This window comes from Vigna umbellata, chromosome 1 (assembly GCF_029865625.1).
Source record: "Vigna umbellata cultivar VRB3 chromosome 1, Vumbellata_1.0, whole genome shotgun sequence".
Classification (NCBI taxonomy): domain Eukaryota; kingdom Viridiplantae; phylum Streptophyta; class Magnoliopsida; order Fabales; family Fabaceae; genus Vigna; species Vigna umbellata.
Genome location: NC_142165.1, coordinates 94594792 through 94621856, shown reverse-complemented (window position 1 = coordinate 94621856; position 27065 = coordinate 94594792). Strand labels below are relative to the sequence as shown.

Here is a 27065-nt window from a genome sequence, read left to right as displayed (position 1 = left end):
TATTTGACGGCTTTACTTGACTATTAGTCATGTCCACAAGAATTGATTGTTCAACAGCATTTAACCTACCCGCGAAAGGATGACTGACCAAAGTCTCTGCTAATTCATGGTTGTGATAGCCGCACATAACCTTTAACACCCAACCATCTCCTTTAGGTTTACCCCTCAACATAAACGGACACTCACATTTTCTTGTGCCAGAGAAACTAGGTTGAACATCTGGCTTATACTTCCTATACTTCCCGTTTATTTCACAACTTAACAAAATAAATGTCTTTCTACCAGCTTCACCAGTTGCTGTGTCAGATCTTATAATGACGACAACAAATCCAAGATCAAATGCAATCTTTCGAACCCATTCAATTAAATCGGCACGTGTTGGGAATATTTGATCAGTGGAAAATTGATCTGTGTAATCACCCTCACCCACTTCTTTTAAAAAATAAGAAAACTTCGATATAAAATCAGAATTTATTTCAGAATCCAAATATGGATACTTATCCATATGATATAATTAAATATGACCTACAATAAATATTACAATTTAAAAATTTATTAAATTACAAATAAAAAATTCAAAAACACTTTTAAAATTAATATGAAACTATAAAGAAGTTCTTTAACCTAATGTTAATGAAAACTTATATTTTTAGAACTACAAATTATGCCCCGAACTAGATAGAGTATCTTTCTCTCGTAAGTGGAACTTAAGTTGCTGGATAAGGCAAGATAATAATATTGTGTTGTTGGATAAAGCAAGAGAATAATATTGAGTCAAGATAATAATATTGAGTTGTTGGATAAAGCAAGAGAATAATATTGAGTCAAGATAATAATATTGAGTTGTTGGATAAGGCAAGAGAATAATATTGAGTCTAGTAGGATCTTAACTTTCATATTCATCTTTTCAACATAAAAATCAACTAACCTAAATATTATTAAAGAGGTTTTTCCAATTCATTCTTTGACTAATAATACACTGCCTAATGACTAAGCATAATCCATGAACAAGAAATTTAAAATAAAAAATCATAACATAAAACAAGAAATTTAAAATAAAAAATAATACCATAAGACAAAAATCATGAAAGAAAAAAAGCATGCACGAAATAAAGAAAAAGGGTGCACATATAAGAAACGCACTTCAAAGTGCGACTAAAAAATAGAAAACGCACTTCGAAGTGCAGCCACTAGTTTCCGCAACTCGAAGTGCGGTTAGGAGATTCCGCGACTCCAATGACGTACCTGTCTTCTTCCTCTCGCCGAACAATGCCACAGCACCACCAGATCTCCCGGCACACCCAACACTACCAGTGAATGACAACCACCAACTCAATACAGTAAATGAGTGAAAAAATAACAAAAACAGTAGACATAATGCTTGCTATGCTACAGTGAAAACGAAGAAGACGGCTGCAACTTAGGGTTTATACCCAAAAAGAAATTTTAGTTGTTGGCAGTTACGAAAATGGTTGGTGGTTAAAAAACATTAATTCATCAATGAAGTTTTGACTTTTTATTAAATGAAAGGTAAAAAAGTAAAATTAAGGATGAAAAATGAAGACAGTGAGATGTAAGAAGAATGACTCTTGATAAAAAAAAAAAATAATACTCACAAAGTAGTTGAAATTGTGACTGACCAGAGCGTACTAGGATGGTGAATATAGGAAAAGGTTTTGACCTTCTTATTGGTTACTGAACTTTAGCGTGGATTGATGAGCTGGCATTTTGAAGAATATGTTGATCAACGGTAAAGATGTTTTTTTCGCATTTGTTTTCCTTTGGCGCCTAATGTTGTATATTCTTGCGGGCTAGTACATCACATGATTGAGAAAACCAAGACAATTTTACAAAGGAAAGGAAACGAAACACGTCCATGTCAGAAAACAAACAATAGCATATCAAATTTATCTTTTTAATCTGTATTATTTGTTTTGAGAAAATTCATTCCTATCTAATAAAATAATACATAACAAATCAAATAATTCATTTTCTTTCAATATTACTTATTCTTGAATTGTTTCCACCGTAAAATTGTTATGCCTTTAACAATTTTTATTTCAAAGTAAAATAATATATTATATGATTTTTATACTCTCCCCTAATTATTTTATATTAACAATGATAGAATTAATTAGTTTTCTTTTTCAAATTAACTGTTAGGAATTTCTTATTTTGATTTTAAAAGATAATATTAAATTATTTTAATTTTGGAAAAAATATTAATTTCTAATTCCATAGTCAACATCTAAAAAGTATACTTGTTATATTATCTTCTATTTTTTTCCATACGTATTTAAAAGTTTTTCTAAATTTGTTCATATATTTAAATTTTCATTTTGCTCACAAGTTTTCAGAAAAGATAATCTCATTAATACATCAATATGACAAAATATTATATAAATATGTTATAAATGTAAAAAAATACTCAAGATAAAATTTTGTAAAAACTGACTTTAATTTCCTACAAGTCAATTTATGATGATTTCAACGCGAATTATTTTACCATTTCGTATATCAATCCAATGGAGTTTACCTAGTAGCGAGTTCTAAAATAAAATTAATCCTATCACTACTGCTTTCATTATTTCAAGGTATGTATTATAGAAGAAGACGAATTTGATGATGGTATTTTCTTGGGGTCAGGTGATATTCAACAAAATGGGGGTGCTCATTTGCAAAATGACCCATTGTTCAAATTACCAAGTGTGTAATGTTCAAATTACCCTTGTTCTTTTTCACATACAATTACCCTCATTGTAGAGATTTCCTATTATTAGAATCGATTCTCAATTCGTTATATGTATACAACAGAATCAATGGTATTTTTTTTTGTATTTATTGTTTTGAATCAATATTAATTTTTTGTTGTTGACAATATACATATAATAAGGTTAATTATATATATATATATATATATATATATATATATATATATATATATATATATATATATATATATATATTCATTTACAAGTAAGGAAATATACATAGAAACAACTCTAAATAAACTCACTTATTACATCAGTAATAGTTTAAAGGAGATTATTCTATATTAGTTCACTTCATAATTGATGTAGAAGGATTTCCTAATGCAATAATGAACAATTTATCGAATTTTGACTTGTTATAAGAGATATAAATACTAGTTATGATACTAACCAGTATTGAACAGCATATAAAATGTAAATAATGACTAATGTTAAGAGTCGTTTTTCTAATAGTGTTTGTAAAACCATTATCATCATACAAATATAATATTTGAAAGATGGGAGGATGATAAATTAGATAATATATATTTTGAAACAAAAATAATTTAATAACGGAAACAATTCATGGTTCTAAATTTTATTCTATATTTTTATTAGATAGGAGTGGATTTTCTTAAAAGAAATGTTTTTTTTTTCTTAAAAGAAAATGTATTTTCATAGATGAAACTTAAAAGGACAACATAAGTTTCCATTGTAAAACTGTCTTGCTTTCAACTCAATCATAAAAGAAAACAGTGGGACAAGAATATGTTTAGGCACCAAAGGAAACTAATAAGGGAAACCAACATCTCAGCCGTTGATCAACACTTTCATAAAAACGCCAGCTCATCGATCCGCGAAGAACCCCATTACCCAATAAGAAGACAAAACTTTCCCTTATATTTACATTTCTCTTAAACTCTGATATTCACAACTTCATCTGCTCTCACACTAAGCTTCTGAAATCCCAAATCTAAACCCTAATTTACTTCTGAGCTCAAAGTTCTGTCCTAGATATGGCACCAAAGGCAGATAAGAAGCCAGCGGAGAAGAAGCCGGCGGAGGAGAAGAAGTCCACAGTAGCAGACAAGGCTCCGGCTGAGAAGAAGCCCAAGGCAGGGAAGAAGCTTCCGAAGGAAGGAGGAGCTGGTGATAAGAAGAAGAGACACAAGAAGAGTGTGGAGACATACAAGATCTACATCTTCAAGGTTTTGAAGCAGGTTCACCCTGACATTGGTATCTCCAGTAAGGCTATGGGCATCATGAACAGTTTCATCAATGACATTTTCGAGAAGCTTGCCCAAGAATCTTCTAGACTTGCCCGCTACAACAAGAAACCCACCATTACATCAAGGGAAATCCAGACTGCTGTCAGGCTTGTGCTACCAGGAGAATTGGCCAAACATGCTGTCTCTGAGGGTACAAAGGCTGTTACAAAGTTCACCAGTTCTTAAACAAATTATCTGATTCCTGATCTGTGCTCTTGGTCCTCTATGCTTGTTAGTTGTATCTAGTGGATCTGAAGTTCTGTTCCTAGATTTGAATAATTAGATTCTAGGATTTAATTTGCATTGAAAAAACTGGATTGTGCATATCCTTTATCTATTGAAATGATTAAATTGATCCTGTAGAAGAAGTGTTTCAAAATCAACTCCTTTCTAAATGCTCTGCAGGTTCTTCTAACTTGGTTGGGAAGAGTTTTATAATGAAATAGTTGTTTATGAACTTCATTTTAGTTTTATAAACTAGTTTTATCTATCCAAATTATTTTTAATTTCAATATATGTAGTGTCTAAAAGAAATTAAGCAATATTTAAATATTACAGGATATAATATTTTCTTTTATAGGGCACAATCTAAGACTGGAAGTCTTTCTACATTATAGATTAATTTTACACATTTTTCTTATACATGATAGATAAATTTTATACATATATAGAGTTTAACATTTTAGTTCATATACTTCTAATAAGTGGTTTTAAGTGAGGAGATACTTCATAAAGAGAAGTATGTTTCTGTTATGAAGGGATATACTTCAAAAGTGAGGTGACAAAAAAAATCTAGAATAATTTGTTTGTCATGTGTCTACAAAAGAGATGAAGGCTTTTCTTTCGCATGCACAACATAATGCTTTGATTTTCCTGTGTTTTTTTCTAAAAGGTTTTCGGTTTTGCTTTCAAATCGATCTTTTAATGCAAGATTTATAGTTCTTCTTCTGACATTTAACATTAGATTTGTGTTTTTTTTTTCATTCGTCTCTGCCTTAGTCGTCTCTTCCTCTCTAAAAAGTATTTCTTTTTTATCTGAAAATTTTGACCGATTAATATTACATTTGTAGTTTTTGCTCTCTTTCACTTACACTAAAAACAAATCTCCAATGTAAAACCAGTGAGGATAAGATTCATTCCATTCAATCATTCAATGTTTTATGTAAAGGCGGTTCTTATAAAACAACTAATCACATTAATAAAAAACCTTTCAATTTGAAACGAAAGCTGTTTCAATTGGTTTTAACTTAATTCACAAAACTAAACATAAATACATTCCTTTTTCTACCATCAATGTTCTTCGGTTAGATACTAACTATTTAGTTGATAAGTATAACTATTATCTTTAACATTAAGTTTACGTTAAATGTAATTGATAATATATACTATTAAACGTGTAATTGTTTACTATTAGATATAATTGGAATTAAAAGAGAACTTTAAAAGATTGGTAAGGAATGAAGATGAATGTCATTTCCATATAAGCTGATGGGTACGATGATTGTTATAATTTCTTATTTGTTTTAATATGTTTTGTTATTACAAATTTGTTATTGTAAATTCCTAACCAATCCCATTTTTTAAAATAGTTTATAGAGTGTAATGTACTTAGTTCGATGATTATTTTTTGTAAAATGCATTTCTTTCATTTGTAGAGAATTATCATGTTATTGTTATACATTATTGCAAAATAAAGCTTTTTCAATGTGTTACTTCTAGGACTTGAAAAAATTAACTAAGCTATACTAAATTATCAATTAAATATACTATATTGTTCCAAAAATATTGAATTGTTTATATTAAAAACTCAATTATACTATTTTATAATTTAGTTTTAAAAAATTGAATCTTTAAAGGTATAATTGAGTTAACTACTTATTAACTTAAATCTACTTCACTTTATACTTTTTATTTGTTTGAGTGTCTTTAAAGTTGCAATTCACTTTAACTCTTGTTGACTCAAACAAATTTTGGTTGGACTTAAATCAAATTTGGTCGATTTTACCTTGTCTGAATTTGGTCGGATGAACTCGACTAAGTATTGGTCGAGGTAGACACGATCGACTATCAGCAAGGGACAACTCGGCCAAATTAAGTCAAATTTAGCCTAGGTCCAAATCAATCAAGTTTCAATTATAGTCGTCATGACAGAATTTGGTTAATTTTTGACCAGGGCTGAGTAGGCCGAATTTTAGAGACTGACTCGACTAAGTTTCGACTGTGGCGACCCTGCCCAATTTCGACTGATTTTCGGCAAGGGCCAACTTGGTCGAATTTAGTCGAATTTCAGTTGGGACCAACTCGATCGAGTTTTGATTGTGACAGTCTCGATCGATTTTTTACTGTGGTCGTTCAGGCCGAGTTGGTATGATTTTCGATCGGGGCCGACTGGGTTGAATTTTAGTATGGACTGACTCAATCGTGTTTCAACCATTGACATCTCGAGTGAAATTCATCGAACTTCGAGTCAAATCCATCTCAACATTTTGCTAAATCTGGCCCATCAACCTTTAGCCTGACATGATTTGTCTCAACCTTTGACTCATCTTGAATTTGGCCTAGATCTCGACCTTTGATCATGCTCAACCTTTTTTGATCTTGGATTTAACCTGATCCATCTTAATCGTTGATGCATCCTATCTCGAACTTGGGTTAAGTTGGCGCGTCTTGACTTTCGATCCAACCCAATCTATCTCGACCTGTAACTTATTTCGGCCTGTCGCAAAGTCATGATGTGTGTCTAAACAGAAAATAAATTTCAATGAAGTATAGTTTAGTAAAACAAAAAAAAATAATCCAATTTAATTAGTGTGAAATAATTTTTAATTCAGACAAATCCTTGAAGATTTTAAAGTTTTGGTCATCCCTATTTACTTTGCCCAATATACATATGTGCTATTGATCTGACTCAGTGGATAAGGAAGAAGTGGGGGCATTTAGAAAGCCAGGAGGAAGAGGGCCAGGCATTCAAAAGGATGGAGGTCAAGGAAGAGGTTATGGTGGAGGAAGACGTGACGAAAAATTACATGCAGATGATCTGGAGAAATATCATGCAGAGGCAATGCATTTAAACTGAAGGAATTGGCCATGTTTCTTGCTAAACATCTATGGTTATTCGGGGCTTGGTGATGGAACACTGTATTTTGCTTGCTCTATTTATTAGGGGAAAGCGAATGGACTTTAGTAAAAACTTTTACACCTGACCCAGTTTGGGCTTCTATTGCCTATTATTCATTTTCGTTGGGTATGAAATACAGATTACGAAACAGGAGTCCGCATCCTCTTGGCATTAATTTGTTTTAACAAGTGCATTAACTCCCTTTAACCTAGTGTAACGTTTATCAACTAATTTTTTTTAGGAACATATCATTTGGGAGGCCAGCTTGTGCCGGCTTGCCCCGTTAACATTGTTTTTGTTCGCTGACCTGTAACTGGCGAGTGAATTAATCTCCATTGTGGTGTCACTAGTATAAAGAAAAAGGCATAGCTAAATCAGGACGAGATACTAATAGTCTCTGTCCAAACATTGCATCTGTATGGTTGATATAGTACCCCGAAGGACGAGATACTAATAGTCTCTGGACTACCAATTAGAAAAGCAGGACATTGTTTAAAGAAGCTATCTATTGTGGATATTAGACATTATGATATACGGGGGAGTTTTGGACGGCTGAACGAGCTATAGGTAGTGGAGTGCAAACAACACGTGAGAAACGTCATCATTATTAGGAAACTCGTTTAGATGTTGATTTTCACTATCAATCAAATGGAGTACATATCCTAAGCACCTATGTTTCAAGGGTGTAATAACCCGACTACACCTTTATCGCCACATATGGATGATTACAGTGTAGGTCAAACTCAATATGTGCCATCTCTCTCATCTTGGGAATGTCATCATCACGTGGTTTGAAATGCAAAACCTCTATGGTGAATTTAATAGACTCACAATTTTATTGACTACAAAGTTGTGTATTAAATGAACTATGTTTCTTTAGTGATTATCATTAGATGGAACACTACGCAAGTGACTTTTACATAAGAACTCTTATGCTGTCAAAGATTATGAATTTTGATTTATTCACCACATTCTGTCTTTATTTTTATCTTTAGATGGAACACTACGCAAGTAACTTTTATATAAGAACTCTTATGCTGTCAAATATTATGAATTTTGATTTATTCACCACATTCTGTCTTTATTTTTATCTTTAGATGGAACACTACGCAAGTAACTTTTATATAAGAACTCTTATGCTGTCAAATATTATGAATTTTGATTTATTCACCACATTCTGTCTTTATTTTCATCATCACCTAATATTTCAAGGACTGACAGACTTTGTTTCACTAGATCGTCCATTTATCCTGAGATGATAAAAGTTTTATATTCAAATCTAAGGATCTCTACGAATGGATACCTATTTTGTAAGATGAATAGAAAAAAAATTTAGGTGAACAGAAAAAATAATTAAATTAAAACTAGATGATTGGTTTTATAATAAAAAATAATTTTACTTCTAAATATAATTTTATATTACTTTTATCATTAAATTTGTTTTGATAATGTTAATTTATTAAAACATTTTTTTAATTTATCGCATTACTCAAATCTCTCCTAAATTTTTATAAATTTTATTTCCAAATTCATTCTTATTTAATTTTAAATTCTTTTAAAAACAATACATTTTATTTTTAAATCTTGTCAAATTCATCCATGGTTTCAAGTGAACACATCCTTACACATGTTTTTCATTGGATCATGCTTTCAATTTTATGCCCAACTTAATCCTTTAGAAGTCTCCAACACACATATTATACGTGGGGCCAAAAGGAGGAAAAAACAAGATTCGGATTCGTGTAAAAAAGGGTGCACCGCAAAGCAACTAACAATCTTTAAGAGCATGCAGAGAGACAGTTAAATTAAAGAATGGAGTGAAACACTTGTATTAAATAATGATAATAATTGGTATGCCGTTATGTACAAATTTCGTGGTGTATGAAACCAAATTTGCCCTGCATCTAACTATATTTCCCTATGCCACCAAAGAATCCAATACTGCTATTAATTAACTTTTACCAAGGCCGACAACCTCTAATGCAATTCCCAATCTCCTCCAAAATACTTCCCCTCTTCACGCAAAGCATTTAAAATGGTAGGGACGCAAACCATTCCAGCTGTATATGATCAGATTTCACCTACCAAATCCAACCCAACCAACGAACAACTACCATCACCAAATTCCACCTTTACTTATTATGTACACAAACCTCAAACCTCAAGCAAAGAATATTATGCTCTAAAAGTTGCAAATATCTTCCACACTCCTAAATTCTCTCTCACACCGCCCCTTTCCGCTTTTAAGAGCACGATTTTATCAAACCCAAATTGTATAGATTCCTTCTCACGAGGCTCCCCAGACACAGCAACACTGCCCCACCAACCCCAACTGCTTCATCTTCCCTTTCTGCCTTCTCGTGGCATACCAATGCTAACTCCTTCACTTTTAAATGGCTCAATCCTACTTTCTGCCTAACAGATTCGATGATTTTTGGATCCGCAGGGTATCCGATCGCATCTGTTACATAAAACACATTTGATGTCCTGTCCCCAATGGTAGATATCTCCGCCCTTGTCACATTAAGCCCGTTCTCTCGAAAAGTTCTCATCACTTCTGCTAGAAGCCCCTGTCTATCCTCCGTACATAACTCTAACATAACACCCTATATCCAAAAATATATCATATAATTAATCAATTTATATAAGTCCATAAGGTAATACCAATACTAATAACTTAGCAAACAAAACTACGACCAAGAACACTATACCTCAAATGCCCTTCTCTCCACAGCAGCTTGCAAGCATTGAATCACACGATGACGTTCTGGTTCTGAACTAATTGGAGTCCCATCCTTGTGTCTTATATAAAACTCCTGTAGTGAATCATTTCAGTTCAACTTAGCATGTAAAACAAGTAACCGACCAAAAAATAACAATTGATTATGAATAATTACCAGATACGCTTGGTCAACTGTTGTCTTGGCAGTTCCATGGAACACAACATATTCCATGTCAGTCAAATTACAGACCACATCAAACAAAAGTTTAATTCGATCCTTGCACTGCACATTGACAACCGAATAACCCCTTTCGGCCCAATTTTGAACGGTGACTACTGGGATATCAGAAGTAGACTTGAAAATGGGATTCCTTTGGTAATCACGATCAGCGTACATCATCTGGTGCAGCCTTCTTTCTGTGTGCACAACGGCGTTAGTGAAGGAAGTTTTCGCACTCCTAATATCATTGTCACCCTTTAGAACATTTCTTAAACGTGCTTCAATAGTTTTAATTCTCTGAGAGTCCTCGATAAGAGTCCCAGAACTGCTGTCTTTCACATAGATTAAAGAGGCAATCCGGCCATTGTGAGTCCAAACCTTAGCATTAACCACATCACATTGCTGCTCAGCTAGTACAGCAAACACCTCCGAAAGAAGACCAACGCGGTCTGTGCCCGTTAATTCAAGGGTAGTGAGACCGTTTAAGACATTGGCACTCCCATTGTGAATTCCGCCAAGCGACTGATACATAACATAAAAACAACACAATTGAGAGTGCGGTTATTTTTAAAATAATTCAGACCCAGTACAGAAAAACAACTTGGGAGAGTACCGAACTTCGAAGATAAAATAGATGTCCAAATTAATTAATACCTGTTCAATATAATTCAAAACGCTCTGATCGGTTAGCTTGTTTCCGTTTTGATCAGTAACATGAAAAACTGTCATTCAATTCAAGGCAGAGATTAGAGCACACGAAATAAAAATTACCAATTGAAAGAGAGGGGGAAATTAGCTTACCATCCATGAACCATCTCCCATCGGAGGAAATGTAAGCCTTCTTAATTGAAAGATTTAGATCAGAAAGCACTTGTACGGCATCCAAAAGTATCCCATGTTTTCTTCCGCTATCAACCTACACATTTTATCAAAGAGAATCCATTAGTTTATGATTTTCCTAACTTATACATGAAAAACAACAATTTGAGGGAAAAAAAATGACGGATTTTCTTGCGGGGTTTACCTTGACTATTGTTGCGGTGGAGCACACGGCATTATCTATGACAACCCTGTCTCGCAATAAAAGGTCAAAGTCAGCGTAGTTACAACTTTTTAAAGCCGAATTTCTAGGAATGAATGAAAACACAATAAAAAAGATAAAGTAATGTGAATGAAGAAAAACATTCTGGAAGAAAAGGGGCAATGGAGTCATGAGACACGATAAAGAAAGAAAAGTCAGAAAATTGTTAAAATACAGTTGTCGGTACAAATCAATTAGACAAAAGCGATGAGGATTAGATAAAACATACTTTTCTCCCCCTTCGAGATGTTCACGATTCTTGACACAGTCAGACACGATTAGAAAATTAAATCATTAAATCCAAAGCACGCAACGAGTTAACAATTTTACACAAACAGAATAATAAAATAGCAATTAATTTCGAAACAAGTTGCAGTTCTAGACTTAAAAATCACAATGAGGGGTTTGGAATTATGAAAGATTTTGACAAAGGGAGAAAAAAAAAGGCAGAAAAGTATGAAAGAAAAACACTACACAAAACATTCAATAAGATTCTGAAAAACCCGTGAAAGGAAAACCACCCCTGCGAAAATTGCTTAATCAGGGGCATGAAGAAAAAGGGCAAAAGAAAATAAAAACAGAAAAGAGAAAGAAGAAGTAAGAATTGAAGTTGATTAGACAAACCTGGGAGTGCTCATGCGAATTACGAGCTTCTCGTACTCATCCGTACATGGTTGCCACTCCATGTTTAAACGTGGAGTATTATGACTGCAGCTGAAGAAACCCAGCGAGGAAAGAATAAGGCTCTGATGAAAAGAGGTTACCGCGGAGCGGCTTTGCCAGCAGCAAGAATAGCCACCCGAAACGACGTGAGTCGGTCAGTGAGTAAGACGGTACAGTAAATTCTCGTGATGTGTCTGGGTGTGGAAACTGGGCAGAAGTTATATACTGGTAGTAGATAAAGTTGCCTTAAAATTCCAAACGGTGGCTTTTAATGCGCACTACCTCCTTCGATCAAATCGCCATAAACAAATCTTACCAAACTTGCTCGCATTCGCTGTGCCTTGCTGTGAGAGTGCGAGAACTACTTCCTTTCTCTCTCTTCTTCCTAGCGCAACCCACGCCTTGATCCTACCTCTACCTCTTTCTAAAACCGCACATAATACCTATTTATATTATTCATGACTTTTAGTTCCTACTATCTCTATTTTATTTTATTTCTTTATTTAAATTTAAATCATAGGCCACGCCTAGGCTACGCGGGCAGCGTGACATGGCTTGCCCGTCCTGACCCAACTTACTCTTTCACCCCGTTATCTTCCCCAGCGGCTAAACCAACCACCAAGACACACAAATCGGGGTAGTTACGGGTCCAGCTGGGACGACACGTGGAATTTACTTGTGCTCCTTTGCGTGCTTTGGACTCAACAGCACAGTGCCAACGGAAGAGGGGTAGACCAGTGGGCTCCAGCCACGTGGCATTTTGGGGGCCATAGTAACAATCGAGTAATCTTGGTAATTACGGTGTGATTAATTATGACGTAGGCACGTGACAACACCGCTCTTATAGGCATTTCCTCCGTCTCTTGTTTTTGGCCAACTTTCCCTTGTATTTCTCCTCTCTCTACTTCTGTCTCTCCTGTTAATTTCATTATTGTCTTTCCTTATAACCCTATATACTCATTCTTGTTTCATCCATGCCTTCCCTATATCCGTCATTCACAAGATTCAAATTATCCTTAATTAATTTCCACTTACCGCCATCTGCATTGCCGTTCTTAAATTAAAAATTAAATCATTTCCTTTATTAACAACATAATATATGTCAGAATCAAATAATGGTGCATGTTATTACACCGAAACTTATTATACGTTTTTTTGTGCTGTTAGAAAACATTATTGTCTTTCCTCATAACCTTATACACTCATTCTTTTTCCATCCCCATTTTCCTTACATTCGTCAATTAGTATTTATGTATTAATTAGTTTTTCAGCATCTGCATTTCTCTCTTTAACTATAAAATAAAATCATTTCCATTATTAGCAAGATAATATGATAGAAAAAAAAAGTGTATATGTTGTTGTATCATACACAGTGCACTAATTACAGTGAAAGTTATTATACGTTTTTCCTGTTATTTAAAACAAATATATATTTTTTATTATGTTACAGTAACGGTAAAGACCACGACCTTTTTAAGTAATTGCAAAGATTCTAATTCCTCTTTAAAATTGAAACATAAACTAAAATATGTTGCTAATATTTTGGAACATAACTTCTATCAAATCGATTTAATATTCATACAATATTCTAGAAATGATTGTTTTGTTGTTGTAAAAAGTCGGAATGATACAGAGAGGGGTATAGGTGAGAGTCAATGATGAAATGAAGTAGTTTATATAAATGGTTAGTGACATGCTTTAATTTTACTGATACTGAATATGTTTTGTTTAAAGGCAGTTAAAAATCTCATAACATGAAAATGATGACTAGAAATACAATCCTTTGCATGTGTTCCTGTGAGTATTATGGTAAAAAGAAGAAAAAACAGTAAGTATTTGATTAGTGTATGGGAAGATGCGTAGATATAGTAATTGATTAGGTATGATTTAGTTGATTATTAAAGATAATAAGTGGAGGGTATTGAAAAGGAGTAATAGGATTGGTTGCGAAGAACATAGGCGCACGTATGAGGGAAGAGTGGTAGGGTAGTGGTGGAGGCAGGTGTGGAGAATGAGATTCATGATCATGTTTGGTTAGTTTAATTTTTTGGTCCATGGATGATGTATGATGGTAAGGGTGGTTGTTTTTGAAATTGGAAACATTGGAGAGAGAAGATGATGGAGGGAGGGACCCATTTCTTGGGTCAGATAAACGGCGAGAGAGAGAAAGAGTGAGGGGGCATGGAATGTGGGTTTTGGAAGAGACAAAGGAAAGGAGGCGTGATTTGACGTCAGAAGTTGTGGCGGGAAGAGAGGAATGTTGGCGGCAAAGGAGGGAGAAGGAGAGGATCCGCGTAGATATTGTGGCCCTAAAGAGTGCATGGGCCACGCACGCAGGCTGTTTGAAATTTTGAACGGATTCGAAAATGGGAAGCACAGTGTCTTTTGGCAGTGGGTAAAGGGCAGACTGGGAAGCGTGAGGACTCATTCCATTTTTTACAAATCATGGGACCCACTTTCGTTCTTTCCAGACTCCCGCTTTTTTTCTTTGTTGGTTCTCACAACATCCCTCCCAATCGCTACTTTTGACCGTTAGGACTCCTTTTTCCTGGCGCCAAATTCGAAAACGGGACTCCCAAAATTTGTTTTTTGTTTCTTTTCTCTACGCTATCCAAGACAAACATCTACTTCTATTAAAAGATTAATAAATATTATTTTAGTATCTTACATTTTGTTTACTGAAATTTAAATTTTCAATATGGTATTTTATGTTTCTAAAAGTATTAGTTTTGTTCGTTTTTAATGGAACCCGTCCATATGGTAAGAACGTTCTTCGTGAACATAGTTTTCGTTAATTTGACTTTGTATATGTTAAGGGTTACTTTTTACTATTTTTAATTTTTTATGTTATGTATCAAATTAGGTGATAGTGATATTGTGATGTAATATTGGTAGTGTTATGTGTAAACAATGTATGTGTATTTAATTTGGTTTCGATATTTTAAATTTTGATTTGATTTAGTTTTTTATAAATAAAATAATTTTATCCTTTTCTCAAAATGAAACCAAATTAATAATTAATAACTACAATTTATATACATATATGTATAAATAATTTTTTAACATTCATAAATCAAATAACTCCATATAAGTTTTCAAATTAATTTTACCTTTTACAAATCCATAGTAATTTTAACAATTATTAAAATATGTGTATGCTATTATTTGCACTTTACTTTTGTATAAAATGAGATGATTAAAAATATTACGAAAATACTATAAAAGTTTACTCTTGTATAAGAATATATAATAGAAGGTTACAAAATGAAAATAATTACTTTTATGTATTTGACTTCACGTGTAACTTATAGTTCTTTAACTACAACAAAAAGTTATCCTCTAACTATTTTGTTTAATCCATGTATTAATTGATAAATATATTTATAATCCTTATTTAAAGATCACAAATCTTGTATTTATTGAAATATTTTCTCTAAATACAATATTTATTTTTAAAATAAATTATATTTTAAATTATTTTAAATATTTTTTTATGCTTTCTTTACAAATAGCTCAATATCAATATTTTCTTTATTGTTAAAATAATTCTTTTTATTTTGAAAGATATAGGAACTTTATTTCCTCTCTCATCCATTAATAACATTTCCCTATGTGGATCATAAATAGACTTATTATTTTTAAGTGAGCTTGTACAAAAATTTGAAAAAGACATATGCATGAGACAATTTACGCAAAATATAATGTATGCAGAAATAATTATAAATGATAACCTCAAAAACTTTTAATTGAGTCACGATATCCTTTATATTACATAGGACTTTGCTAGCGCGTATGCTTTGTTTTGAGTTGGTATATTTTAGTAATGTGTATCGAGTTTTAGTAGACAAAAATATCGGGTTTTAGCAGATCAAAATACCCTTATATATCATGGATTCTAAGTTTTAAGATTAAGGATATTTTAATAATTTTCATTCTAAAAACTATATAAAAAAAAAAAAACCCCAAACTTTTCCTCACTTCTCTCATTCCTCTCAACCATTTTTCTTCCATCTCACTCCAACTTTTTATCTGTCATCTCTACTGTAACCCAAATTGAAAAAAATCAGAAACACTTGTCGTTAAACCATCTTACAAAAATGATTTTATAATGAATTTTCATTTTATAATTTTTGTCTTATCTAATTTTCACAAGCATAAAGGAATTGGTAATTGACTTGAAAAAAATGAGAAATACTCCTTGTTAAATAATTTCTTACAAAAAATGATTTTATAATAAGTTTTTATTTTATAATTTTTGTCTTATCTAATTTTATCTAATTTTCACAAGCATAATGACATCAGAGGAATTGGTAATTGGCCTGAAAAAAATCAGAAACATTCGTTGTTAAACAATTTCTTACAAAAAATGATTTTATAATGAGTTTTTATTTTATAATTTGTCGTATATAATTTTATCTAATTTTCACAAACATAATGACATCCGAAGGAATTGGTAATTGGCTTAGAGGGTTTTTTTAGAGATGATGATTCAACATATGCATATAGGTTAATGAAGATGGTGAAATTGAAGAGATCTTGAATGAACCTTTGCGCTTGAAGTTGAATATGTGAATGACTCAACTCTTTACAAAGGCAAATTAATTTAACGTCAAGTGTTTTTTATTTTTTCAACTGGAACTACGGTACAGAGAAAAGGTTCAAGTGACAGAGATGAAAGAGAAAGGGTTGAGAGGAATGAGAGAGAGGTGAGTAAGGACTTGAGGGGTTTCTTTTTTTTTTTTAGTTTTGTGAATGAAAATTATTAAAATACTCTTAACTTTAAAACTTAGAATCCATGATATATAAGAGTATTTTTGTCTACTAAAACTCGGTACACATTGTCAAAATGTACCAACTGAAAAACAGACGTACGTACGTCAGCAAACCTCATATATATATATATATATATATATATATATATATATATATATATATATATATATAGCGCGTACGCCTGTTTTTCAGTTGGTACATTTTAGCAATGTGTACCGGATTTTAGTAGACAAAAATACCTTATATATCATGGATTCTAAGTTTTAAGGTTAAGGGTATTTTAATAATTTTCATTCTCAAAACTTAAAAAAAAAAAAGAAACCCCCCCAAACCCTTACTCACCTCTCTCATTCCTCTCAATCCTTCCTCTTTCATCTCTCTCACTCCAACCTTTTCTCTGTCATCCCTACTGTAGCCCCAATTGAAAAAATCAGAAACACTTGCCTTTAAACAATTTGTCTTTCTAAAGAGTTGAGTCATTGACATATTCACCTTGAGGCAAAGGTTCATTCAAGATCTCTTCAATTTCACCATCTTCATTAATTTCTTTAATTTCATCATCTGCATATGTTGAATCATCATCTCTAAAAAAACCCTCCAGGCCAATTACCAATTCTTTCGGATGTCATTATGCTTGTGAAAATTAGATAAGACAAAAATTATAAAATAAAAACTCATTATAAAGTCATTTTTTTGTAAGAAATTGTTTAACAACAAGTATTTCTGATTTTTTCCAGGTCAATTACCAATTCCTTTATGCTTGTGAAAATTGGATAAAATTAGATAAGACAAAAATTATAAGATCAAAACTCATTATAAAATCATTTTTTTGTAAGATTGTTTAACTTTCAATTGGGAGTAAGGGTTTGGGGGTTTCTTTTTTTTTTTTTTTTAGTTTTGAGAATAAAAATTATTAAAATACCCTTAACCTTAGAACTTAAAATCCATAGTATATAAGAAAATTAGATAAAATTATATACGACAAAAATTATAAAATGAAAACTTATTATAAAGTCATTTTTTGTAAGAAATTGTTTAACAACTGAGTGTTTCTAATTTTTTTACAGGCCAATTACCAATTCCTTTGATGTCATTATGCTTGTGAAAATTAGATAAAATTAGATTAGACAAAAATTATAAAATAAAAACTCATTATAAAATCATTTTTTGTAAGAAATTGTTTAACAGCGAGTATTTCTGATTTTTTCCAGGTCAATTATCAATTCCTTTATGCTTGTGAAAATTGGATAAAATTAGATAAGACAAAAATTATAAGATGAAAACTCATTATAAAATCATTTTTTTGTAAGATTGTTTAACAACAAGTGTTTCTGATTTTTTCAATTGGGGCTACAGTAGGGATGACAGAGAAAAGATTGGACTGAGAAAGAGAAAAGAGAAAGAGTTGACAGGAACGAGAGAGGTGAGTAAGGGTTTGGGGGATTTCTTTTTTTCCTTTTTTAGTTTTTAGAATGAAAATTATTAAAATACCCTTAACCTTAAAACTTAGAATCAATGATATATAAGGATATTTTTGTCTACTAAAACCCGGTACACATTGCTAAAATGTACCAACTGAAAAACAGGCGTACGCGCGTTAGCAAACCCCTATATATATATATATATATATATATATATATATATATATATATATATATATATATATATATATATATATATATATATATAATACTCTTCTTTAATCACATAAACTTTAAAGATGGAAATTACATTTTTAAGGTATTAAAAAGAGATTTATCAGATACAGTATTCTTCATCTGTAATTTTTAGTAGTGGTATTTTACATTATCATGCTAGTCAAAAGAATTTTGAATTTTCATAAAAATGTTGATATTTGTGAGTGTTGAATTATTTTCGTTTTTCTAAGATTAGATTAAATATGTTTTAGTCTTTAAACTTTTATATAAAATTAGAATTTATCAATGTCTAAAACTTTAATATAATTTAATTTTCAAATTTTAAAAAATAATAAATATATTCTTCATAACCTAATTGAATTAAAATTTTTGAATGTATTACATGGAATTTTAATTAACATTTGAATTGTTTACAACTTTTCACATATTATAACTCTGTTTAGTATGTAAAAAATAATATCACTAATAAATTAAAATTACTATATTAATTTATTTTTAAGTTTGCAACCAAAATATGTAAATGTTTAAAATAATAATTTGTTTTAATTTTGTATTAAAGATTAAAAACTACAAACATATTTAATCTAAAATATTAATCCGACCTTATGTTTTGATATTAGTTTTAGTACGTGATTTTAGTTTTAATAACACAATTGATGTCCATTCAACATATAAAAAAATTACTTCTTTCAAAACTTCATAATTGTCACCTTTCAATTCGATAATAATATAATATCATAAATATTTAAAAATCAAGAATTACATTGTTCAAATTACATACTCATCCTCATAATTCGAAATTAAAATAAATGTTATGTTCGATACAAACATATCTTAATTCATAAAAGTGTTAAATTTCTATTTGATTCATTGTATAATTGTGTGATAATCAGTGATCATTTTCTTAATTCATGTAGGTAAATTAAGAAACGTAATATATTATTTTATCCTTATTAATAATAATGTAATAAAATTCGTGAGTATATTTCATCATATCATATCATAATTAATATAATTTAATTTGATATATACATATATATATATATATAATTATTAAAAATGTTATGGCTATCCTTTAATTCATTAAAATTATATTTATCACAATATAAAATTTTATAAAAAAATAAATGTTTGTATTAACATCAAACAAAACTATTTGTTTAAAGGACCTTAAGCTAACAATATTTAAAACCTAACAGTAATACATATATTATTTTAACATACTAAATAAAACAACATAGAAAAATACACAACAAAGCACATAACATAATAGTTGGGAAGGTTCATGTTTGGATAAAAAAGCATTAACTAACCAAACAACTTTTCTTGTGTGTAAAAGACAAATGTTTGAAATATTTAAAGATTAATCTCCATTCTTCACAACCGATATGCAACAAATAAGAGAATATTGATTAATCTGTCTTCTCCAAAATATATATATACACATACATACACTGAGTGGGTAATTTCGGATATATTTGAGTTGCTCTTCAAATACATTTAAAATAAATAGCTTTTGTGAAGGTGGTGTTACAAATTTAGTAGTTATAATGTTTCATTAGAGGAAAGGTTAAATAAGTTATGATTTTAAACGAAGTAAAGAAATAAACATTTTTTTTTCTTTTTCTTCTACAAATTAAAAGAAAATTATGTAGAGAATATCATTACACATTTAAAACAATTATCACTTAACATTTTGTTATTCTTAAAAAAATGTGTGGTTTACATTAATTTTAATTTTTATATATTTTAAGATAAGATTTTTTTTTAAATAAAGTAAAAGTTATTTTCTATTTTTATTTTGTTAACCTTAAAATCCCTCTTAGGTACGTAAAATAAATAAATTTATTGAATGATTTAATATAAAGATATATATAAAGAAAATAGGGTTAAATATGTTTTTAGTCCCTAAACTATTGACCGTTTCTGGTTTTCGTCCCTCTTCCAAAGTAAGGTACACTTTAGTCCTCAATCTTTAAAAAACGTTCGTTTTAGTCGAAAAAACGAACGTTTTGAGGACTAAAACGAGGACTAAAAACAAAATTTTGAGGACTAAAACGAACGTTTTTCTAAAGAATGAGGACCAAATTGTACCTTACTTTGGAAGAGGGACGAAAACCAGAAACGGCCAATAGTTTAGGGACTAAAAACATATTTAACCCAAGAAAATATGTTAAAACTCTTAGTATGTTGCAAACACTAGTGCAGAAAAGACTTTAGACGTATGTTATTTTGCGCTTTTAACGTCTGATATTTGTCCGACGTCTATATGGGTGATGTTAATAAGATGTCGAACCATTTAAGTCAGGCGTCTCTATATACTTTGGACCTATATACAAAACGCAAGAAATCGCCGCCAAAGAATGTCGCCCAAGGACACGAGAATAACTACACCAAAACCCAACGAAAACGCATTTTAATCGGTTCAAATGAAAGATAATGCAGAGTGATGTAATCGGAGTAAAATTAATTTAAAACAGTGCAAAAGTGAAGAAACGAACCTAAAAAATGGTAACCCGTACAGAGAAAACGCGATGAAGATGATGAACAATGAGTGCACGTAACGGCTGTCTCGCGTTCACGGTGTTTTAATGCCAAAATTTAGACGTCGGTTCCCCCAATAACAGACGTCTAAAGGGCTTTAGAAGTCGGAGTGGCAGGATTGGACGTCTAAATGGAGTCAAAAAGTAACTTTTTAAATTTATGAGTTTAGGGTTTAGACGTCGGTTCCCCCAATGAACAGAGGTCTAAAGTGCTTTAGAAGTTAGAGTGGCGGGATGGGACGTCTAAATAAAGTCAAAAAGTTACTTTTTAAATTTATGGGTTTAGGGTTTAGACGTCGGTTCCCCCAATTAATAGACGTCTAAAGTGCTTTAGAAGTCGAAGTGACGAGATGAGATGTCTAAATGGAGTCAAAAAGTTACTTTTTAAATGGGTTTAGACGTCGGTTCCCCCAATTAACAGACGTCTAAAGTGTTTTAGAAGTCGAAGTGGCGGGATCGGACGTCTAAATGGAGTCAAAAAGTGACTTTTTAGATTTAGGGTTTAGATGTTGGTTCCCCCAATTAACAGACGTCTAAATAGAATGAAAAATTATTTAGACGTATATGAGTATTTAGACATCGGGCCCCTCCATAGCCAACCTCTAAATAGTTGTTTTATTTACGAAAAATGTCACCGATTATTTTTTACGTTGGATATTCAAGGGTCAGACGTCTAAAAGGTAACATTAAAAGTCTTTTCTCCCGTAGTGAAAATTTTATTATATATTTAGAGTTGATAGTTTTAACTATCAATTCTATTATATTTTCTTCTGAATTTTTATCAGTGTCTTTTAAATTATAACTTTTATTGTCATATTACACCAATGGTATGACTTTTTTTTAATTGAGTAAGTATATTTCTTTTATTTCATAAAAAATTTACACTAAAAGAATAACTAATTATCGATTGATAAAATATATTTATAATTATAAATGTTTATTTTTTACAATTTGAGTTTATTTACAAATTATTGATAATAAAAATTATGTTGATATTTTAAATTTATGAACAAATTACTAACAATAAAAAAATTGTCAATCCGTTATTATCTAAATTTGTCGATAAATATTTTTTTATCTTTTTTTTTTTATTTTTCTTTTTTTTATGTATTACTAATGAAAAAATTATTAACAATAAAAATTATAATATATTGACATTTTTACGGATAAATTTTAAAACATATAATTATTGAAAATTTTTACTAAAGAATTTAAGATAAATTGATCAAAATAAAAAATAAAAAAATTAATACTATTTTAATAACAGATTTTGTCGATGAATAATAAAAATTATAAATTATTGATAATTATTTTATTCATAATACAAATTCTAATTTATTAATGAATATTTTAGTCAATAATTAAAAAAAATTAATTTGTTTGTAAAATTAGTATGTAAGTTTAGTTTCACCAATAAATTTATTTTCATTGATAAAATTCTGTTAATAATTATGAAAATTCTAGTAATATTATGATATTCTTTTTAATTATACTTTTATATTAGAAATATCATAAACCTTTAAGTAAAATGAAGTAATAAAGCATACATTTGCCTCTTGTTTTACTTTTATTGGTGATAATGAAGTGTTTGTAAGTTGTGAACTAACTTTTATTACTGACAACGAAGTACCGTTTGTAAGTTTTTAAAGAAACTTGTAAAGAAAAATTTATACATGTTTATTGGATTAAACGATGACTTGTTTTACTCAACATATTCAAAGTTGATGGCAGACATGATTTGTTAATAACATAATAATCTTAATTTTAAATAAAATTTATTAATAAGAATATTTGATTTTTAATCTATCTAAACAGCCTCCCATTTATGTTAAAATTTTCTCATAGGTTTTGTTCACTTGAATTTGAAAAAAAGTTATTGAGGAAATTTGAGAAAATTTGAAAGTAAATTTTGTTGTTGTTTATTTGACTAAATTTAAAGGTAACTGAGAGTGGATTTAGAAATAAAATTTATAAGAATTAGTGTAAGATTTGATCCATATGACATATTACAAAAATTTACTTTCAAATTTCCTCTTATCTATCTTCAAATTCACTCAAATAAACGACAAAAAAGTTTACTTCCAAATCTTCTCAAATCTTCTCAAATCCTCTCATCAATCTTTCCAAATCTATTTAAATGAACAAAGAATTATGATTAAGTTTTAGATTTTTATTTTCTGATAGGTGGAGAAGATGAAAGGTTTACATAGACAGAGAAGATGAAAGAAAGTGAAGGTGGCGCGTGGCATCTAGAAACAATGGTGCAAGCATATTCGTAGACAAATAGTACTGGTCCGAGTTGTAGCATACAGTAGTCAGAAGTGGTTGACACTTGGCATGCCAGCAACTCCATCTCAATTTTTTCTCCCTTTTTTCAACACAATATCATGGGTTTATGCCTATGCTTCCACCGACCCATGTTCTTCCTAACCAAAAAGTCATAATTAACAAGTACACACATATGCTACCATAAATTCAAATTTAATATTCTGATTAAAATGATAATTTATAAATTATATGTACAATAAATGATGGATATGTGGAGTAAAAAGAAGTAGAAAAGAAGTTATAGGGTGTTAAAAAGTAAAAGTAAGTTTTACCAATATAGTGATTCATTAATAGGAGTAGCCTAATTGAAGTGAGTCATAATAGTTGTCACGCAATTGTAAGGAATGGACCAGCCCTCACGTTTTCACTGCTTCTATATAATCAAATGCATTAATTAATAGATGCAAGGTCTTCCACAGGTGAGAAACACAACACAAACATTAAATGGAGGCATCTCATTTGAGTGTACACATGTTGTTTTAGCATGTCCATCATCACATATTTGGTAAGTTGGACAATCAATGTGTTTTTATAACATCTCCATCTCATTCCAGCTTGCACAATTGACTTCTCTTCTGCACCATAGGTACATGCCGTTAATTTCCAAGTTGCAAACTTAAACATCACTGTTACCTTTCTTTATCCTTTTCACCCTTTTGCTTCATTTACTTCACAGACTCTTTTGGTTTAATTGGTTGAAGTCATGTTTACTTCAATGAAAAGATCTTTAATTTTTAAGTCTGGATTAAAGTTGTTTCTTTGATTCTCTTTTTAGTTTTGGTTGAACTAAAATGTTATTCGTAAAAAATAGATACTAAAATTAATATTTATCAAAAAGTACTAGTAATAAATATGTAAAAAAGTAAACAATTATCTTAATATCAAATCTATATTTATAAATTTTAAAATGAATTTTTAATTAATATTAATTTAATTACAATCAAAATGATAATGGTTTAATTTAATTTAATTATTATTAATATTAACTCTATTATCGATAAGCCGATTTACATTGAACATGTAGTCTTATTTATTGTTCGGTTTATATTTAATTGTGCTTTTATTCTATACACAAACTTTTCAGACTAAGAATTCCTAACCATGCATTTTACATGGATGAAGCTTTTTGTTTTTTATTACAAGTGTTAATTTGGTTGTCCCCTTTTACCTTAATCATTGAAAAAGCTTCTGCTCGACCACACTTTTCTTAATGACATAAAAGGGTTTTAATTAGACTAACCCAACTTTCTTAATGTACAAGCTACAGCTTTTAACCACCAAAAACTCTCCTTTAAAGAACACACCCATCTCCGACTAATTAATATTAAGTCAGTGGAATTCTGCCACGTGATTTTAATGGTAGGTGGGATTTGGACTTAATATAAATGTGAGAGTCATTTTGTAACTAAAAATCAACTGAATTTCGTTCTCAGTGATAAGATAAAACAAAAATTAGAGAACTCCTGAAAGGTTGTTGGGCTCAGATTTGTTAAAGCAAGGTTTCTCTAACTGGTATTTTAACTCTTTTGGTAAAAAATACATTACTACACTTTTAAAATTATTGAAAATATCTAATGTTTTTTCAATTAATTTTTCATAATTAAGTATTTTTTACTTTTTTTTATAATTAATTACTACTTTGGTCTAAAAATAAAAAAAATCAAATTATTTCATTTAAAAAAATAAATTGAATTGAATCAAAATTTTAAATATAAAAATTAAATTAAAATAATAATTTTATGTGGCACTAATAATAACTTAACATATTATATTTTTTAAAAAATTAAATAAACTAATTTTAAAAAATTATAAAAAATAAAAATATCAGAAATTGAGATGACATCATTTTGAAAAAGTTGCACCATTGTGCTATCCTGATCTTGATGAATAATATCAGGAAGTTTTTGAGCATAATGAGGATGTTGTTCAAGAAAAACCTAAAATTTGTAGATTTCTTATCACATGATACAACATTTTTGATGAGTTGTGTTGATCATACTATATTCATGTTGTGGCAAGGCAAGACACATTTGAATTTTTTTTCCTTTTAATGCTTGATGAGTTATTTCAACTTTATATGCAATTGTTTTGTCTAAAACCAAGGGAGGATAGAGTTGGTCTCTCATGAAAAAAAATTAAATAAATTTAAAACATGTCATTTGGCAGTTTCAAATTTTGTCATAAATTTCGGTTTGATGCCTTTATTTGATATTTCTTACGATTATGTCGTATGGAGTTAATGTTGACGTTCATTGAGAGATGACATAAAGATAAAAACATTTTCAATGTCCCTATTGGTGAGATGATTATCATACTATATGACATGTCTGCATAGCTACAGTAGAATAATTATGTCCAAATGAAGTCCTAAACTTTGAATTGGCTTTGGAAGTTCTTGTGATTTGGTCGTGTATCGTGTGAGGATTACATATGAGCTGAAACAATGTCGTGGTCTCCAAGTAAGATTGAACTAGTTGAGAGGCCTATAAAACAATTATTGTTAGAACCGATAATTGGAGTATGCCACACGAGCATACTTGTTGGATGCACTATTTTTATAAATAAGAGCACCACCTTCATCCTTATATCGAGCAACTTAAAGATGCATGCTTTGCAAAGAAATTAGCTAGATATATAACTCTTTTACTGGTACACATATGTCTTGCACTTTAATTTTCTTTATTATTTCATTATTGAAAAATATTTTTAATTTTTTGTAAAGTTAGATATATTAACACTTTCCTAGGATTAGAAAGAAGTTTTTGCTACCTATAGTTATGATAAAGGTAAACCTTAAGTGGCACAAACACTAATCACCTACTTCATCAATCAATTCAACTTAAATTAGATAATCAACTACAACTTAAACATGAAAATATCCAATGAAATCAAATGAAACACAACCAAATTTTAGAATTTAGTGAGCAATTTTAAAATTAAAATTTTAAATTTAGTGGAAACAAAATCAAATTTCCAAATTTGTTAAGTAATTTTACTAACCGAATTTTGCAACAAGTAAAAAAAAAATATAAAAACTAATCAGATTTTGAAATCAAGTTAACCAAATCCAGAAAGAACCAAATTTTTGAAATCTGATATCTAATTTTAAAAATTAGATTTTGAAATTCAGTAAACTAAAAATAAAACATAAAATTCAATCAACTAGAACCTGGTTAACCACATTCGAAAATAGAATCAAATTTTAAAATCGGTTAAACAATTTTAAAAATGGATTTCAAAATTCGATAATTAAAAATAAACCATGAAATCCAGTAACTAAAGGGAAATCCAGTTAATAAGGTCTAGAAACATAATTGAATTTTGAAAAATGAATTTTAAAATTTGAATTTAAAATGCCGAAAAACTCCATATAGTCTTAAGATGAAAACCTTACATGTACGTAAAATGAAGATCCAACCCTCTTCTACTACGCTCACATTGAACATGCTTGCTCTAGGCATAAATGATCAGGGTACAAACTCAAGCAACCACAAACTTTCTGGTGAAGAGGGAAACTTCGTTTGGTAAAGAAACAAGAAAGTTAGGAGTGTGCAATGAGAGAAATAAATAACATTACGGGATGGGTAGCCACGGTAAATAATCTTTACCTAATCATTTAATATATAATATATAATGTGTATGGTTAAAATGTGGATAACAGTAAAATTTGGGGTACAAGAAGAAAACTATTGGATATAGGAAGAAGCCCCCTTTATAATACTTTTGGGCTGACGATCGAAAGGCTCAATTCATGGGCCTATTCTTTCTAAAACATTGAATTGCCAAACTTAAAGTTTCAGGAATAAAAAATAGAATGGAACATGAGTTTAAAAATTTCACATTAACATTCAAGAATATAACCAGTGTCTTTTTTTTAGTGCAAAACATAACAGGTAGAAAAGTTATAGTAGTACCTATTTCTTTAACAAGACTTACAAAAG

At 30.2% G+C, this 27065-nt stretch overlaps 2 protein-coding genes across 2 annotated transcripts; one reads left to right on the top strand and one right to left on the bottom strand.

Annotated features, from left to right (window-relative positions):
- The first annotated feature begins 3672 nt into the window (after positions 1–3672).
- LOC148206868 (putative histone H2B.1) lies at positions 3673–4401 on the top strand. Its single transcript, XM_088104862.1, has one exon. The coding sequence runs from the start codon at positions 3767–3769 to the stop codon at positions 4202–4204; it is 438 nt and encodes a 145-aa protein (XP_087960988.1). The 5' UTR covers positions 3673–3766; the 3' UTR covers positions 4205–4401.
- Positions 4402–8941: 4540 nt separating this feature from the next.
- LOC148206867 (ACT domain-containing protein ACR8-like) lies at positions 8942–12249 on the bottom strand. The gene is made up of 7 exons (XM_088104861.1): positions 11784–12249; positions 11103–11148; positions 10880–10994; positions 10733–10800; positions 10034–10600; positions 9848–9952; positions 8942–9742 (listed from the first exon to the last, which is right to left on the bottom strand). The coding sequence occupies exons 1-7, from the start codon at positions 11843–11845 to the stop codon at positions 9380–9382; spliced, it is 1326 nt and encodes a 441-aa protein (XP_087960987.1). The 5' UTR covers positions 11846–12249; the 3' UTR covers positions 8942–9379.
- Positions 12250–27065: the final 14816 nt, after the last annotated feature.